Raw genomic sequence first — 18,764 nt, 5'->3', positions numbered from 1 at the left:
CCCCCATTCACTGAGATTACAGACATGTGCCATGGTGCCTGACTTTATATGTGTGTGTGTGTGTGTGTGTGTAAAATATCCCCAAATGCTAAAAAATTATGTATATAAAAATATTTGGCAGTTTGGAGATTATAGAAGAATTGAGCAGGGTATAGAGTTCTTTTATGTACCTGTCCTCCTCCAGTTAGCAGTGTCTTGCATTAGTGTGGTCCTCCTATGAGGAGCTACTGTGGTGCATTATTATCCTCTGTGGTTCACAGAGCTTTCGCTCTTGGCATCTCAGATCCTGTGGGTTTCATCCCATATAGTATCATCCCATATAATTTCACTGCCTTAAAAAGTCTGTGTACCAAGTATTTTCTCCCAACCTCTGATCTTTCTATTGTCTCCATAGTTTTGCCTTTTCCTATATTAACTGTGGAATGTTATACAGTTGGAATCCTACAGTGGGTAGTCTTTTCAGATTGGCTTCTTTCACTTAGCATTATGCATTTAAGGTCCCTCCATGTCTTTTCTTGGAGGAACTTGCTTGATAGCAAGTTTTTTTTTTTTTCCCACTTAATAATATTCTACCCTACCCACCACTTTTTTTTTTTTTGCAAATGGGGTGCTGAGCCCCAGAGAGGGGGAGTTCCTGGCAGGAAAGCCGAGCTTGGAGTCTAATTTGTCTTTTTTTCTGCAAGCCAACTGTTGCAAGGGGCTTCCATGCCTGGCATTATGCTAGGGCCTAAGGCCAGTTTCATCACATTTCATCACCCCTTTTTGTGGCCCCAAGCAGGGGGTGGAGGGGTGTGGACATCCACTGGCAGTGACCCACTTCCTGGAGGTGTTAGAGATAGGCTTGCTGACACTCACCACCCCAGAAACCTGGGAGGGCTGGTTGGGGACAGGCTGCAGTTCCCACCTCCTGGAGAGCTGAGGACAGGGTGTACTGGAGCCAGGTGTGTCCTCACTTACCCTACCCTGTCCTAGGGCCTGGGGCTGGGCTTGGGGCTATGGCCACTTAGGGATCTTATCTCCCCCACTTCTCTGCATCTCCAGGCAGCCCCTCCCACTGCAGACTCCTCCTCCTGGATTGCTTCCCAGAGTTCCTCTCCTCCTGGCTACTTAGCTCCCCTTCATTCTTATCTCCACCTTCCTTCATCCCACCCTCCTTCATCCCTGCTAACAACATAGTAAGAGCCATGAATGTGTGAGGAGCCCTTCCTTGTGCCAGGCTCAGGGGTATCTTAGGATTGAATTTATTTATTTGTTTTGAGATGGGGTTTTACTGTTTGCCCAACTGGCCTCCAACTCCTGGGCTCAAGGCAGAGTTCTCCTCCTCCTCCTACCTCAACCTTCTGAGGAGCTGGAACTACACTGCCCAGCTTATGATGGAATCCCATCCTCATGACATGCCTGTTGGCTGTATTTACGGGGAACATGGAGGTTCAGAGAGGTCTAGTAGCTTGCCCAGGGTCCAAGCTTGTGACTTCAGAGCCAAGGGTTGAATCAGTGCCCTACATAGCACTTCCCTCCCGGCCAGGCAGTGCTGAAGGAGTCTGCTCTCTGTTCCTTTTTATGTGGTAGTGGGGATTAAACCCAGGGGCACCTAACCACTGAGCCACATCTGTAGTGCCCCCCTGCTTTTTTAAATATCCTTTTTAGTTGTGGATGGACCTTTATTTTATTCATTTATCTATATGTGGTGCTGAGAATCGAACCCAGTGCCCCACACATGAGGCAAGTGCTCTAGCACTGAGCCACAGCCCCAGCCCCGCAGCCCTTTTTTATATGTTTTTAGAGACAGGGTTTTGCTGAGTTGTTTAGGGCCTCTCTAAATTGCTGAGGCTGGCTTTGAACTCTCAACCCTACTGCCTCAGCCTCTGAGCGTCTCTCTTTTCCTTTTGTTCCAATGCATCCTGTTCCTGGGGAGGATCTTTGCCATCCTCTCTTTACCACCTCCCTATTCCTGTCCTGTCAGGAAGCAGTATATGTGATAAATGTCCTTCTGCATGTCACTAAGAGGATGGGGCACACGTATTGCACTGTACCTGTACCAGGTGCTGTACCTGCCTTTTAACTTAATCCTTATGTGGCTCCTCCATGCAACTCCTGTTTTGTTTTGTTTTTTTCTTTCAGTGCTGTGGATGGAACTCAGAGCCTCACACAAGCTAGGCCAGTGCTCTTTCACTGGGCTAAATCTCCTACCCAATTTGGTTATTTATTTATTTTTTAAAATTTATTTATTTATTTAAAAATATTTATTTTTTAGTTGTAGTTGAACATGATACCTTTATTTCACTTATTTATTTTTATGTGGTGCTGAGGATTGAACCCAGGGCCTCGCACGTGCTAGGTGAGTGCTCTACCACTGAGCCACAATCGCAGCCCAATATTTTTAAATTAAAAAAAAATTAAATTTATTTATATTTTTTCATTTGGCTATTTTTTGAGAAGGCCCCTTTTCTGATTTTCAGCAAGCCCAGCCTTTTCATTTTATTTATTTACTTATTTTTATTGGTACTGGGGATTGAACCCCAAGGGGCTTTACCGTGGAGCCACTCCACTCCCCTGGCCTTTTTTTTTTTTTAAATACAGGGTCTCCCTAAATTGCTGAGGCTGGCCTTGAATTTGTTAATCCCCCTGCCTCAACCTCCCAAATTGCTGGGATTACAGGTATGCACCACCACACCCAGGTAGCCCAGCCTTTTTAAAGTCACATTGGGGTCAGTTTTTCTGGCTGAGTACCTGGCCAGCCTTGCCTAGTTCATTTCTCTGCTGGGTTGTTTTTTCTCTGTTCCCTCTCCTCCGTTTCATTTCCAAGGACTCACTCAACCAGGACCTGGGGACTCTTCTTGTCTCTTTTTATTTCCAACTATAAACAGGCCATTTTCTTTTGTCCCTTGTACTTTGGGACTGGGTCCCCAAACGGTACCTCCTCCTCTTCTCTGTCCACATTTTTTTCCTTCTCCTTTTAAAAATACTTTTATTTATTTTACTTTAATTTTTAAAAATTTATTTATTTGTTCTAATCAGTTATACATGACAGCAGAATGATCTTGGATTCATTATATCCAAATGGAGCACAATTTTTGACTTTTGTGGTGGTACTCAAAGTGGGGTCACACCATTCCTGCAGTCATACATGTACCTAGGATAGTCATGTCCATCTCACTTCACCATCTTTCCTACCCCCATGCCTCCTCCTCACCTCCCCTTTGCCCCATCCAAAGTTTCTCCACTCATCCCATCCCCCCATTATAGATCAGCATCCACTTATCAGAGGAAACATTCGGCATTTGGTTTTTTGAGGATTGGCTTACTTCGCTTAGCATGATATTCTCCAATTCCATCCATTTACCTCAAATGCCATAATTTTATTCTCTTATTGCTGAATAACATTTCATTGTGTGTATATACCGCAGTTTCTTTATCCATTCACCTATCGAAGGGCATCTAGGTTGATTCCACAGTTTGGCTACTGTGAATTGTGTTGCTATGAACACTGATGTGGCTGGGTCACTGTAGTATGCTGTTTTTAAGTCCTTTGGGTATAGACCAAGGAGTGGGATAGCTGGGTCAAATTGTAGTTCCATTCCAAGTTTTCTAAGGAGTCTCTATACTGTTTTCCAGATTGGCTGCACCAATTTGCAGTCCTACCAGCAATGTGTGAGTGTGCCCTTTCCTCTATGTCCTTGCCAACACTCATTGTTGCTTGTATTCTTGATAACTGCCCTTCTGACTGGAGTGAGATGGAATCTTAGAGTAGTTTTGATTTACATTTCTGTAATTACTAGAGATGTTGAACATTTTTTCATATATTTGTTGATCCATTGTATGTCTTCTGAGAAGTGTTTGTTCAGCTGCTTAGCCCATTTACTGATTGGGTTGTTTGTTTGTTTGTTTGTTGTTAAGGTTTTTTTTTTTTTCTTCCAGAAATATTTTAATAAAAATTGGCCATTTCCAAGAAACACCCACTGCATGCCCATCAATAAAAGAGAACCATGACAAAATAGAAAATTTACAATATGGCTATGATTTAAAGAAAAAAATTTGCAGACACTAAACACATCAGCAAAGTCCAATATTAAAGTTGCATTCCTTCTTATGGGCTATGATTAAGAATCTGATTAGATATCAAAATAAAACTTAATACAAATGCTTAACTATTTAGGTCAAACGACCTCTACAAAAGTATCTGTCCTCCAAGGCATTCCAGTTTGAGACTCAGTTTTAGAATAAGGCATAACAAATATTAACAAAAGACATACAAGGTGATGAAAAGAGGAACTCTACAATTCCCCACATACTCTGAACCTAATAAAACAAATCTAATTTTTAAAAATTATTTTTCTTTAAACAACTCCCAAGATTGGAACCAAAGATAAATAGAAGGCACGACAGTTTTTGCTCTGGTTGTTATTTGGTTGGGGGGATTTTGGGGGGGGGGGGTTTCTTTTCTTTTTTTTTAAACAAATACAATGAAACATGAAAAAACTCTACTTCAAAAGAATCTTAACAGTTCAAGAAAAGCCTATTAATTGCATTCTAGACATTTAAAACCTATCTCCCAATTTAGATTTCAATAAAACAGTAGGTTTTAGAATAATTTTGTGATCATATATCAAAAGAAAAAAGTTCTGTTAACACTTTTATTCAGTTTTTAACCACATCAGGGAGAATCAAATGTCAAATTTTCCAATGGCAATTTGAAATTTGGAATGTTGTTAAGTTCTTTATATTTCCTGGAGATTCATGCTCTATCTGACGTGTGTGTGGCAAAAATGTATTTCAAAATGTAGACTGTCTGTTCACCTCATTGATTTTTTTTTTTTTTTTTTTTTGCTGGAAAGAAACTTTTTATTTTGAATCCATCCCATTTATTGATTCTTGATTTTATTTCTTGTGCTTTAGGAGTCTTGTTAAGGAAGTTTGGGCCTAATCCAATATAATGAAGATTTGGGCCTGCTTTTTCTTCTATTAGGCATAAGATCTCTGGTCTAATTCTTTTTTTAAAATATTTTTTTTTTTAGTTGTAGATGGACTCAATACCTTTATTTATTTATTTTTAAAAGTCATGGTAATCCAGGCATGATGGCCCACACCTGTAATCCCAGTAGTTTGGGAGACTGAGTGAGTTCAAAGCCAGCCTCAACAAAAATGAGGTGCTAAGCAACTGTCTCTAAATAAAATACAAAATAGGGCTGGGGATGTGGCTCAGTGTTTGAGTGCCAGAATTCAATCCCTGGTATCAAAAAAAGAAAATAGTCATGCTATAATATTTATATTATATATCAGGCATGGTGATGCAGGCCTATAATCCCACCAACTCTGGAGACAGAGGCCAGCCTCAGCAACTTAGTAAGACCCTGTCTCAAAACTGAAAGGACTGGGAATGCAGCTCAATGGTAGAAAGTTCCCAGTTCCCAGGTTCAATTCCCAGTACCACTGGTGCGTGCACGTGTGCGCGCACACACACAGAGAATTATTTTTTAGGTGTATAGTTCAGTGGCATTAAGTACATTCACAATGTCATACAACTGTCACCACTGTCCAACTCTAGAACTTTTACATTCTCCCAAAGAGAAACTCTGTACCTATTAAATAACTTACCATTTCCCCTCTGAACACTATTTTTCCTTCTGTATCAATTTGACTATTCTAAGTGCTTCATATAAGTGGAATCATACATTATTATTTGTCTTTTTGTGTTATTTACTTAGCATAATGTTTTCAAGGTTCATCCAGTTGGAGCGTGTCAGAATAATTCTCAGGCTGAGTAGTACCCCTCACATTTTGTCTATCCATTCATCTGTCGATGAGACTGTTCCTACATTTTTACTATCTTGGTACCTTTTGACGTTTCTCTCTTCACCAGATGTGGTATTCCCGGGCCCTGGAGTCCAGCATCATTTTGATCCCCACTCCCACTCTTATCCCAAGATGTTTACTTGTTCGGGTTTCCCATGTTACCCTCCCTAGGTAGAGCTGATTCTTGTTATTCATGGTAGTTATGGCCTATAAAGTTGCTGTGGACACTGAATTAGCAAATATTGCACCATGGCTCCTAGTAGAAGTTAGGGTTAGGTTCCCATAAATCTCTGGTCTCAAGATTCTTGTCAACTGATTAATTTATAAACTTTTTATATGCTTCTGTTTTAAGATACCTTATTTAATATATATTGTTGATTACAAACCCCACTATTATGTATAATTATAAAGCACCAATAAAAAAAAAGAAGCAAGGAGCCCAGCACCGTGGCACACGCCTATAATCTCAGCTACTCGTGAGGGTAAGGCTGAGGTAGGAGAATCACTTGGGCAACTTACTGAGACCTTGTCTTAAATTAAAGCAAAAGGGCTGGGAATGTAGCTCAGTGGCAAAACACCCCTGGTTTTAATCCTCAGCACTGCAAAAAAAAAAAAAAAAAAAAAAAAAAATCTAACTGTGATGCATTTATTATGTTATAGTCATTATGCATTATAAATTTTAGTTAAATACTATCTTATGGAATAAATAGTCATTTCTACTAAATGTCGGGGGGAAATGAAGCTTAAAAAATGTGTGCCCGGGGTCCATTTTGAAGAGTGAAATCAACCAAAAGGGGGCTGGGGTTGTGGCTCAGTGGTAGAGCGCTTGCCTGGCACATGTAAGGCACTGGGTTCAATTCCTCAGCACCACATAAAAATAAGTAAAGCAATTTAGTAAAATAAAAGTATCTTTGATTTAAGAAAAAAATTAACCAAAAGCCTACAAGGTTGAAAAACACAGCAGTCAACAGACCACTTTATTTATTTATTTTTTAAAACATATATATTTTAAAAGTTTTTTTAGTTATAGATGGTCACAATATCTATTTTATTTATTTATTTTTATGTTTTATGCTGAGGATTTTTATTTTTATGCTGAGGATCGAACCCAGTGCCTTACATGTACAAGCCACTAAGCCACAACCACAGCCCAACAGAGCACTTTGAAAAGGACAGTTGGATATAGTATAGGAACTGAGACAAGAAGGCAGAATGCAGCCTTATTTAACCTCAGCCTGGAGGCAGCTTGGCATGTAGACTGCTCAGGGCTCGGCACATGCCGCATCTGAGTGACCACCGAGGCAGGAGTAGTGTTGGCTCTCTCTATGCACAGGTTCCACACCTGTGGGTTCAATCAGCCCCAAATCAAAAATATTGAGGGCAAGATTATCTGTACTGAGCATATACAGACACTCCCCCTTATCTGTGATACAGTATAACAGCTATTTACATAGACTTACATTGTGTTATCACAGGTCCTCTAGAGATGACTTAAGTATCTAGGAGAATGTGCTAGGTTATAGGCAAATAAATACTCTGCCATTTTATAGAAGGGCCTTGAATGTCATGCATTTGGGTAAACTCTGGGCTCTTCCATACTGAAAAGACTGTATTGATTGGGGTTTTTTTTTTTTGAGACAGGGTCTCCCTAAGTTGCTTAGGGACTCCCTAAGTTACTGAGGCTGGCTTTGAACTTGAAATCCTCCTGCCTCAGCCTCCTGATCCTCTAGGATTATAGGCATGCATCACAGTGCCAGATGAATATATATATATATATAAATATATATATATATTATATATATAAATATATATATATATATTTTTTTTGTATGAGGGATTAAATTCAGGGCCACTCAACCACTGAGCACATCTCCAGCCCTATGTTGTATTTTATTTAGAGACAGAGTCTCGCTGAGTTGCTAAGCATCTCGTTGCTGAAGCTGGCTTTGAACTCATGATCCTCCTGCCTCAGCCTCCCAAGCCTCTGGGATTACAGGCATGTGCCACTGTGCCTGGCAGCTATATTGATTTTGATGTTACAGATTTTCACAAGTAAAATTTGCAAATATGGAACCTCGGAAGATTCTATGATTAGTGAGCATTGGCTGCACTTGATCTTCCTGGTTACTATGAACTCCTTCACTCTGGACAGAAGGGCATTGAGGCTAGGCACAGGGATACATGCCTGTGAGCCCTAGCCACTCGGGAAGTTGAGACCAGCCTGGACAACACAGACCCTGTCCCCAAAATAAAACATGAAGAAGGACACTGAGGGCAGAGTCACGTCTCTTTTGACCGTGTACCCAATACCTGGCAGATATGTTCATACCCAGTTCTGAATGAGGGGTCCGTAGACAGAGCGTTGAAGTGCTCCGGGTGAGGTGTTTGAGAAGGGATTTCTTGGGCTGGGGAAGCTGCTCCCCTCCTCCCTGGATCGATCCTCTCTTCCCTCATTGAGAAGCATCCACTTGATGTCACAGTGGTTATAATTGTGAAGCAGAAAAGTGCAGGGAGATTATTTCCAGTTCCACTTTCAACTAGTCTGGTGGTCTTTTTGCTTGTCCCCTTCCCTCTTGGGGCCTTAGTCTCCTCGCCTGTAACTTGGATGCTAACTCCAGGTCTCTGAAGTTCTTTCCCTACACAAGCAGGGGCAATCCTGCATCTTCCTTTGCCAGAGGCCGTGGAAGCATTGGGGTTCTTGCCGAGGAATAGGCTAGGAAGGCTTGCATGCACAGAGGAACTTCTCTAGCTCCCCTTAACCAGTCAGTCCAAGGTCTGGTACCCTTCCCTGTTACTCTTCACATCTAACTTGAATACCTCATGCTGCAGAGTCAGACCATTTCCCTTTCCAGTTGTCTATAAAGGTGTTGGCAAAGTAAGTAAAAGATGCAAAGTGGTGGGCAAGAGAAAGCTTGCTGGGGACAGGCTGCAGATCCAGTCCCTGAGCCTTGCCACCTACTAGCTTTGGCATTTGGGCAAAGCATTTTAGCTCAAGGAGCCTCAGCATTTCTTTGGTGAGATGGGATGTACCAGGTACTTTAAGGGATGTGGGAGGAGTAGAGAAGTAGTCAAGTGCCCAGCCCAGTACCTGGCACAGAGTGAGCACCCAAACCTGTACCTCCTAGTGTCAACACTCTAGTAGTTCTTGTTTTTGCATGATCGGGGATTGAACCCAAGGGTGCTTAACCACTGAGCCACATCCCCAGCCCTATTTTGTATTTTATTTAGAGACAGGTCTCACTGAGTTGGTTGGGGCCTTGCTAAGTTGCTGAGATTGACTTTGAACTCACTATCCTCCTGCCTCACCCTCCCAAGCTGCTGGGATTAAAGGCATGCACCACTGCACCTGGCTTGCAACAGGAAACTTTCATGGTATGGGACAGTGGCAGTGAGCTGCTGCTCCACTCGGGCACATGGTCACAAGGGTGAACAACATATACCGTATACTGTACTATGTTGCCAGCATATTTTTGGATACAGGTGTTCCATAAATTTACTGAGATAATTAACACTTTATTATACAGAAGCTTTGCATTAGATGGTTTTGCCCAGCCATCAATTGACATTGAGTATTCTGAGTGTATTTGGGGTGGGTGAGGCTATGCTAAGGTGTTAGGTAGGTTACATTTGTTGAGTGCTTGCTTTATTTATTTATTTATGGTGGTATTAGGGATTGAACCCAGCGTGCTCTGCCACTGAGCTACACCCCTATCCCTTTTTATTTTATATTTATTTATTGATGCACATCACCCAATTTTATTCCCTAGCCCTTTTTATTTTTTATTTTGAGACAGGGTTTCATGAAGTTGCCAAGGCTGGCCTCCAACTGGAGATCCTTCTGCCTCAGCCTCTGAAGCATCTGGGATTACAGGCAAACACAGGTGAGATCTCTTCACAAGACTGATACTGTGAGTTGCAGTCTCTAGTGGCTCAGGGTGGGACTTAGAGATCTCTTATGGTCCTGGGTGGCTGTTAAAAGTGAGTGCATGAGCTGGACCCTCAGGGAGAGGACTTCAGGTCTGAGGTCTGTTTTGTTTGGTTGGTTGTTTTATAGTGCTGCGAATGGAACCCAGGGGCTCTCGCTTGCCAGGCGAAGGCTCTGCCCCTCAACTACATCCTCAACTCCTTGATGTCTGCTGTGGCCATTTTCTCGGGGCTTTCTCTGCGCCCCCCGAGCTTTGGCTTCTTTGTGTATGTCCTGGGGATTGTGATTCCTTTGCTGTCTTGAAAGCATTTCTGGAAGAGCATATTCTGATTCTTAGGAAGATCATAATGAAAGTCCATACGTTCCAGCATCCATGGGCCCTGGGATGGAGCAGCATGTTGTCTGGGCCTGGGTTGCCCGGCAGGCCATCTGGTGGCTTTTGGGTGGGGCTAGGGGCAGAACTGGAGGCCTCTAGACCGGTCTCTGAGAGCCAAGTCAGGATTATTTTTACTCCTCTGTTCGTGGCACATGGCCTGGGCTCAGCGATGCCATCTGTTCTCCCCCTCTCCAGCTCACCCCAGCAGGCCCTTGAGGGTCACTGGAGTGCTTGGGGGAGGGGAAGGAGTGGGATCCTCTCTGGCTGGTGTAGGCTTGCCCCGGTTATACTGGCCACAGGGCAGGGCTACGTGGGAGGTTTGCCTGGTGAAGAAGCAGCTGCCAACCTGGGCTGTGGGCTGTGAGGGTGGGACAGGCCAGCCAGTCATGGTGGTGGACCAGGAGTGGCAGGGCCTTGCAGGGCCAGGAGCGACTCCATTTCAGTCATGAATCCCGTGGCTCAGGGCCTTGGGTGACTTGCTGCCCTGCTTTCCCTGGGACAGGCCCAATCTTGGGGACACAGGTCCTCAGAAAACCTCCCTTGTGGGGCAGACTCAGGCATGAGCAGCCTCTGGTTTCCCCAGGTCTGCTGCTCCACAGGGCCCATCTTCTGGGGTGAAGAAAAGGATTCTGAGAAGGTACAGGTCCCAGAAACCACAGCCTCGGCTCTCAAAGGATATCGCGTTGGATCAGGGCCAGGGCTGCCCTTCCTTCCATCTCTGCTGATACCCGGCCACGCAGCACCCTCACCCAGCTCAGAGTCCACATCTGTGCCATGTCAGGCTCCAGAAGAAAATCCAGGCCAAAGCCAGGACTAATGAGGACTTAGGTATTGATAGTATGGATTGATTAATATTGGGTCTTCATCTTAGGTGATAGGGGCTTAAGGGATCTTTCTGCTTAGGCTTTAGATGTGCCACTTGACATATTATGTGTGCTTTAATAATAATGTTGATGACAGTAAACAGCCCTCAGCTTTGACTCATGTCAAGCCCTGTCTGTACTAGACATCTCACCTTATTGACCATCATCTCTCCATGGTGGATCAGTTTCCCCAGACTCCTGGGAAAAGCCACCTGTGAATATGTGGAAAGTGTGTTCAGAGACACCAAGGGGTGGGGTTTGGTCTGGGTGGGTGTGTAAGGCACACATGGCCTGCCCAGGGAGGAACTTAGACCCAGTTTTACAGATGAGCAGGCCGAGGCCAGAGAGACGAAGTGATTTGCCCACTGTTTGCTATAGAACTGGAACCAACACCAGCCCCCAGCCCCTTGGTTCTCAGTCATCACACTTCCATTTTGTAAGTCTCCAAAATAAATCCCCAAAGGATTTACATATAATTCAATCTCTGATGTGCCCAAATCTAGATATTTGCTGAGTTTTTTTTGGGGGGGGGTACTGGGGATTGAACTCAGGGGTACTCAACCACTGAGCCACATCCCAGCCCTATTTTGTATTTTATTTAGAGACAGGATCTTGCTGAATTACTTAGCACGTCACTATTGCTGAGGCTGGCTTTGAACTTGCGATCCTTCTATCTCAGCCTCCTAAGCCGCAGGGGTTATAGGCTGTGCTACTGCATCCAGTGAGATATTTTTGTTTCTTAAACTAAGCAGAGTGGGTCATTCTCCCTGCAGATAAATCATTCTACAAAGAGTCCTTAACAAACATCCATTCATTTGTTCACTCTTTACTCACCAGCACCGTGTGGTGTGCCGAGGACTTAGTGGGATGAAGACTGATCCGTGTCCTGGTGTTAAAATATGGTGAAAAGGAGACTGATAATTACTGGGAGGTGGGAACTCATGTCTGGAAGATGGGGCTGTTGAAAGTTTGGAGAGGGCACCTAATCCATGGGGCTGGGGTCCTCTGACTCTGGTGCTTTGGCTGGACCTTAAGGATGAGAAGCAGTTGGTTAGGTGAAGAGGAATGGGGAGGAAAGTCACAGGCAGCACACCCATCAGGAATAGAAAAAGAACAGCCAGGTGTAATGGTGCTTGCCTGCAGTCCCAGCTACTCCATAGGCCAAAGCAGGAATCCCAAGTTTCTCAACCTGGGTAATTTAGTGAGATCCTGTCTCAAAATAATTTTTTTAAAAAGGGCTGGGGATGTAGCTCTAGAGCACTTGCCTAGTGTGTTTCATCCCTAGCACCCATCATAAAAGCGGGGCAAAAGTGAAGAATTGTTGAGCATGTTAGGGGTGACGTGGATGATGGAGTTTGGGGCTTTTAAATGGGTGCAGAGGGAGTACAGTGTCCAACAGGTGGGTGGAAGGTTTGGTGGGAGAGCAATTATCATCTGATGAAGGGTGCTACTGCTCTTGCAGTTATTCTATTGCCGAATGTAATTTGTAAAGTAAGTCTTAGGAAAGACTTTTTTCAAAGTAGTCCTAACATGGTCTGCCATCTGATTGCAAGAGTAATTGTAGAAGATATTTAAAATAATAATAATTATTAATACAGCTGCATTTAAAAAGGGGGAAAATCCCATCAAGAGGTGTGTGATTATCTTAGAAAAGCCACTGAAAGATTTTAATAAGTGGATGAATCACGTGATCACTGCTGTGACTGCGGTGGAAAGATGATGTAGTCTGTAGGAGTTTGCTGTAGGCATCCAGGTGTGCATTGATGGAAGCTTGCATTTGGGCTGTTGCACAGAGAAGTAGGTTCAGGAGATAAATTTAAGACACAGAAAGACAGGATGCTGTCATGGATAAATGGATATGGGAAAGAAGATCCAAACAGGCTTCCAGATTTCAGGCCTTTGGGTGGGCTGTGGTTCATCTCCTGAGACAGAGGAGAGGAGCAGGAAGAGAATTCAGGGGAAAGCTGAAAATCTGGTTTTTGAATATAATGATCTTGAGGAGCTTTGGGGATAATCTGATTAGAGATGCTTGGTGGGCAGTTGCTACATAGGCCTACACCCTCCAGGCAAGATAGGCAGATTTGGTAATCAGAAATGCATGGTTGTGTTGGGCATGATGGTTAGACCTCAGCCCCAGCAATTTGGGTGGCTGAGGCAGAAAGATCTCTTGAGCCCAGGAGTTTAGGGCCAGCCTGAACAACACAGCGAGACCCCATTTTAGAAACTAAAACCCAAAACAAGTACAGGAGAAGTGGAAGCCATGGATGGACATCCCCCAGGGAGTCTGTGTAAAGTTAAAAAGGAGTGGTCAGGCCAGAACCCCAAGGATGATATTTAAGGAATGAGTCTTGCCAAATAGAAAGCCCAGGGGAAGAAAGAGAGAGTGAGCCAGTGACAGACGACCGGAGAATCATCTCAACAGCTCCTCCATATACTGTGAGAATGTTACATTTTGTGGGAAAATTGTGGGGATTTAATTACAATTTCATTGAATTTATGGTTTTTTGAGGAGTTTAGCATCTTTATTTATTATATTGTTTTCCATCCATGAACACAGTTTCTTCCCTTTATTTATTTAGATATTTTTTTTTGTCTGTTGAAACAATTGCAGTTTTCTCTGTAAAAGGTCTCACCTTTTGTTATATCCCTGGATACCTTGTGGCTTTATTTTCTAAGTGGAACAATTTTTTTTAAAAATTATGTTTTCTCTCTTTTTTTTTTTTTTTTTTTGTACTGGGGATTGAACTCAGGGGCACTCAACCACTGAGCCCCAGCCCTATTTTGTATTTCATTTAGAGACAGGGTCTCACTAGTTGCTAAGCACCTCACCATTGCTAAGGCTGGCTTTGAACTCACAATCCTCCTGCCTCAGCCTCCTGAGCCGCTGGGATTACAGGCGTGCACCACCATACCTGGCTGCATTCTTGATCTTGTTAACCTTAAAGGAAGTATTTCTAATGTTTCTTCATATCCCACCCCCACCACCCCACCCCATACTGGGAATTGAACCCAGGGGCGCTTAACTACTGAGCCACATCCCCAGCCTGTTTTTATATTTTATTTAGATACAGGTCTCACTGCATTGCTCAGTGCTTCGCTAAGTTGCTGAGGCTGGCTTTGAACTCAATCCTCCTGCCTCAGCCTCCTGAACTGCTGGGATTATAGGTGTGTGGCACATACCTGGCTAGTGTTTCATCTTTTAGTGTGATATTTCTTGTGTAGGTTTTTGAAAGATATCTTTGATCAGAATAAGGAAGCTCTCTTTTGTTTCTTGCAGTCCGAGTTTTTATTGTGACTAGGTCTTGAATTTTATCAACTGTATCTTCTGAACTTGTGCTTCACAAACATGCTTCCTCCCCCCCCCCCATTGCATAGCCAAGTTAAATTAATCATTATCATTTTCTTTCTTTTTTTTTTTAATTTTTTATTGTTGGTTGTTCAAAACATTACAAATTTCTTGATATATCATATTTCACACTTTGATTCAAGTGGGTTATGAACTCCCATTTTTACCCCATATACAGATTGCAGAATCACATCAGTTACACATCCATTGATTTACATATTGCCATACTAGTGTCTGTTGTGTTCTGCTGCCTTTCCTATCCTCTACTATCCCCCCTCCCTTCCCCTCCCCTCCCCTCCCCTCTTCTCTCTCTACCCCCTCTACTGTCATTCATTTCTCCCCCTTGTATTATTTTTCCCTTTCCCCTCACTTCCTCTTGTATGTACTTTTGTATAACCCTGAGGGTCTCCTTCCATTTCCATGCAATTTCCCTTCTCTCTCCCTTTCCCTCCCACCTCTCATCCCTATTTAATGTTAATCTTCTTCTCCTGCTCTTCGTCCCTACTCTGTTCTTAGTTACTCTCCTTATATCAAAGAAGACATTTGGCATTTGCTAGCTTCACTTAGCATAATCTGCTCTAATGCCATCCATTTCCCTGCAAATTCTATGATTTTGTCATTTTTTAATGCAGAGTGATACTCCATTGTGTATAAATGCCACATTTTTTTTATCCATTCGTCTATTGAAGGGCATCTAGGTTGGTTCCACAGTCTTGCTATTGTGAACTGTGCTGCTATGAACATCGATGTAGCAGTGTCCCTGTAGCATGCTCTTTTTAGGTCTTTAGGGAATAGACCGAGAAGGGGAATAGCTGGGTCAAATGGTGGCTCCATATTATCATTTTCTATTTGTTTTGTTTTTTCCTGGCACTGGGGATCAAACCCAGTGCCTTACACATGCTAAGCAAGTACTCTACCACTGAGCTACAAACCTAGCCCCTTTTATTGTTTTTTTCATTGTGGGTCTGTAGTAGTAAATTCTCCTCATCGTTGGTCTAAAAAAGTCTTAATTTAACTTTTGTTCTTGCATTATGTTTTTGTTGGGTTTTAAATTTTAGGCTGGTGGCTCTTTTCTCCAAATAATTTGGGGATTCTAGCATTAGAGAATTCTGCGGTCTGTTTAATAGTCCTTCCTGAACTGGGGCGTGGCTCTGCAGCAGAGCACCTGCTTAGCTTGCTGGAGGCCCTTGGGTTGGGTCCCCAGCTCAGGGCCTGGAAGGAGGGGAGATCCTTTCTTTGGAGAAAATCTCTCCTTTGCAGCTCGGGGTGCTTTTAAGGTCTTCTCTTTGGGTTTGGTATTCTATAGTGTCCCTATGTGTTTATTTAAATGTATCCTGGTTAAGACTCAGTATGATTCCTGAATTGGAGGAGTCATGTCTTTTGTTAATCCTGGAAATCTTGTTTTTAAACTTATCTTTTAAAATGTTGTTCTACTTCACTTCATATATTCTCTCTTTCTGGAATTCTTTTATGTAGTGCTGGGGTGGAGTCCAGGCCCTCCTGCACACTAGGAGTGCACTCTTCCACTGAGCCGCACCACCGGTCCTCCCTCTTAACTATTTTTTTTTTAACTAACGATTCAGTAGCGTGAAGTATATTTCACGATATTGTACAACAGGTAACCAAAACCTTTTCTTCTAGCGAAACTGAACCTCTATTGAATAACAACTCAATTTCTCCCTCCCACCGGTCCCAGGCTACTACATTCTACTTTCTATTTCTCATGTAAGTAGAACCATACAGGTTTTTTTAATTTTTGTAGTTGTATATGGACAGAATGCCTTTATTTTGTTGTTTTTTATGCTGTGCTAAGGATCAACCCAGTGCCTCATATGTGCTAGGCTAGCACTCTGCCACTGAGCTACAGCCCCAGTCCAGAACCATACAGTTTTGTTTTCTTGGTGATTGACTTATTTCACTTGGCACATTATCCTCAAGGTTCATCCATGTTGGAACAGAATTTTCTTTTTTTTTTTTTTTCTTTTCCCTGTATGGGTGTATTGAACCCAAGAGTGCTCTACCACTGAACTATATCCCCAGCCATTTTTATATGATTTTTTATGTTGAAACAGGTGTCCTTAAATTGCTAACTCTGGCTTTGAACTTGTAATCCTCCTGCCTCAGTCTCCCAAGGGATTATAGGTGTATGGTACTATGCCCAGCTAGAATTTTTTTTTATTTTTAAAGTTGGATAATATTCCATTGTGCGAATATGCGTTTTGTGTATCCATTCACCCAGGGATGAACATTTGGACTTTTTCCATCTTTTGGCTATTGTGAATTATGTTACTACAAACATGAAAATATCTCTTTGAGACCCTGCTTTGAGGTTTTTGGGATATATACTGAGAAGTGGAATTGCTGGATTACACGGTTGGTTTGTTTTTGTGTATGGTGTGGGGATGAACACAGGGCCTCACCCATGCTAGGTAAGTGCTCCACCACTGAGCTATAGACCTCAGTCCTTGCTTGAATTTTTTTAGGAACCAAAATACAATTTTGCACAGTATTTTGCATCCTTTCTCCCAGGTTGATTTAATGTCAGACCCTGGCATTTGGTCCTTGTCTCCTACTTCTCAGCCTGGGCCCTCAGCCATGATAAGAGGTCACGCTCATTTGACAGGTGGGGAGCTGAGGTCTGCAGAGGGGAAATGACCTCTCTGAGACTCTTGCTCTTCTGACTCTTACAGACCTTTTACTTTGCCTCCTAAATAACTGGGGGCTGGAGTAGTCCCTGGGATGTCTGGTGTCCCGTGGTCCACAGGGTTCTTCCCCTTTTCACCTGGACCATGGTTCCTGCCCCAACAGGTCCAGCGGGCGCTCCTCCAAGCAGAGCCTTGGAGGGCAACGCCGGCACCATTACCTCCAACGAGTGGAGCTCTCCTAACTCCCCTGAGGGGAGCAGTGTCTCTGGAGGCAGTCAGGCACTGGACAAGCCCATCGACAACGATGCAGAGGGCGTGTGGAGCCCCGACATTGAGCAGAGCTTCCAGGAAGCTCTGGCCATCTACCCACCCTGCGGTCGGCGCAAAATCATCCTGTCAGATGAGGGCAAGATGTACGGTAAGGAGCCTCCTGGGGTGGGCAGCAGGCCCCTGGACTCATGGTCCAATCCTGGAAATAGAGCCAAAGCGGGGGAATGGACACAATACTTTGGGATTCCCTCTGAATGACCTCTTAGGGCTTCTGCCAGGTGGGCACTACTTTCTTCTCTCCTGGGTTCCCCAAGAGTGGGGGCTTCAGAGAAGCCTGGGAGTGGTCTTGAGGGTGGGGCCCTGGGGGTGAGATGCTGTAATAGTGGAAAACTTGGGAAAGGCTTCTTTGGTTGGGTGGAACATCTTGGCAGAGAAAAAGGAAATCCTGCGAGGCATCCCCCGGGCGAATGTCGATCTCTAGGCTACTCACCTTGGCGTGGGGGACTGGGTTGAGGGCACAGCTCAGTGGTAGAGCACTTGCCCCACTCACACGAGGCCCTGGGCTCCATCCCAGCACTGCAAAGCAATACATAACAACAACAACAAAAAAAACAAATCGAGTCAGGTACCAAAGTTCTGGGTGAACATAAATTTTGGGGGGACACTATTCAATACTGTTCAGTTGACTAAATTCAAATCTGGCTTGCTTCTGGCATGGGGAGTAGTCGGGCTCAGTCCCTTCACATACAACCTTCACCTATAAACTTTCTTATGAGGCCAGAATGATTCCTTCTCTCTTGTTTGTTGGGAGAGCAAGGTCCTTTTGAGGTAGACCCCAGGTCTACTCCTCAGACACTGGTTAAAACTTCTCTCTCCTTGCTTGTCAAATTGCCGGATTCCCAGAATCTCTGTTACTTCTGGGTTGCTGCCCCTACACTGCTCCTGCTCTGACCTTCTGTGCCCCAAGGGGAGATTCCTGAGGACACAGCTGATGCCTATGGAGCACCTGTGGGGTGCCAGGTGTGCTTTACCTAGGGTATCTCCTGTTAGCTGGTGAGGAAGCAGCCCCTGGGACACTGGGCTCTTTGGAGAATGGGATGACTGTTCATCATGAGCTAAGTGTGCAGGTGAGAGGCCAAGTGGTGTGCTGGGGAAGGCCAGTTGTTCAGCTGGACAGCTTCTTGGTGCCTGGTCAGGGAGCCAGGACACTTTACAGGGTCTGTCTGTGTGCTTCAGAAGGACAGATGGTCTGCTACACAAGTGTGTAGAGGGTATTCATTGGAGGGCATGACCTGAGAGTGCTGCCGGTGCCTGGGAAGGCCCTGTGGAGGTGCCAGGGCATAACAGAACCAGTATACTAAAAATTAGTTTAAGTGCCACTGTGGTCCAGGGCCTTAAACTGCTTCCTGTCTTTTTTTTTTTTTTTTTTGGTGGTAAAATGTATATAATACAAAATTGACCATTGTAACTATTAGAATCTTTAAATTTACAATTTAGTGGTATTCAGTACACTCAAACTTTTTTTTGTACTAAGAACTAAACCCAG

The 18,764-nt window shown here is 43.7% G+C and overlaps 1 protein-coding gene across 6 annotated transcripts in view; it reads left to right on the top strand.

Moving 5' to 3' along the window:
• The window catches only part of Tead4 (TEA domain transcription factor 4), a 72,908-nt gene that overhangs the window by 12,727 nt on the left and 41,417 nt on the right, over nt 1-18,764 (top strand). For 2 of the 6 annotated variants that reach the window (XM_058572357.1, XM_046423388.2), the window contains exon 2: nt 9,588-9,674. The exons of 1 other annotated variant lie outside the window; for it this stretch is intronic. Coding sequence is in view for 3 of the 5 variants with exons in the window: in XM_046423386.2 (XP_046279342.1) it covers nt 16,842-16,926; nt 17,112-17,366 (340 nt within the window). In the remaining 2 variants the exon portion in view is untranslated. Of the gene's footprint in view, nt 1-9,587; nt 9,675-10,677; nt 10,923-16,832; nt 16,927-17,111; nt 17,367-18,764 lie in introns of those variants that run through there. 3 more of the 6 variants (XM_046423386.2, XM_058572355.1, XM_058572356.1) reach the window with 3 other exon arrangements.

This window comes from Marmota monax, unplaced genomic scaffold (genome assembly GCF_021218885.2).
Source record: "Marmota monax isolate L192 unplaced genomic scaffold, Marmota_monax_Labrador192_F-V1.1 WCK01_AAM20220418_F8-fsc00356, whole genome shotgun sequence".
Taxonomy (NCBI): Eukaryota; Metazoa; Chordata; class Mammalia; order Rodentia; family Sciuridae; genus Marmota; species Marmota monax.
Note: the sequence above shows the minus strand (reverse complement) of the source record. Positions and strands in the feature narration are given on the sequence as shown.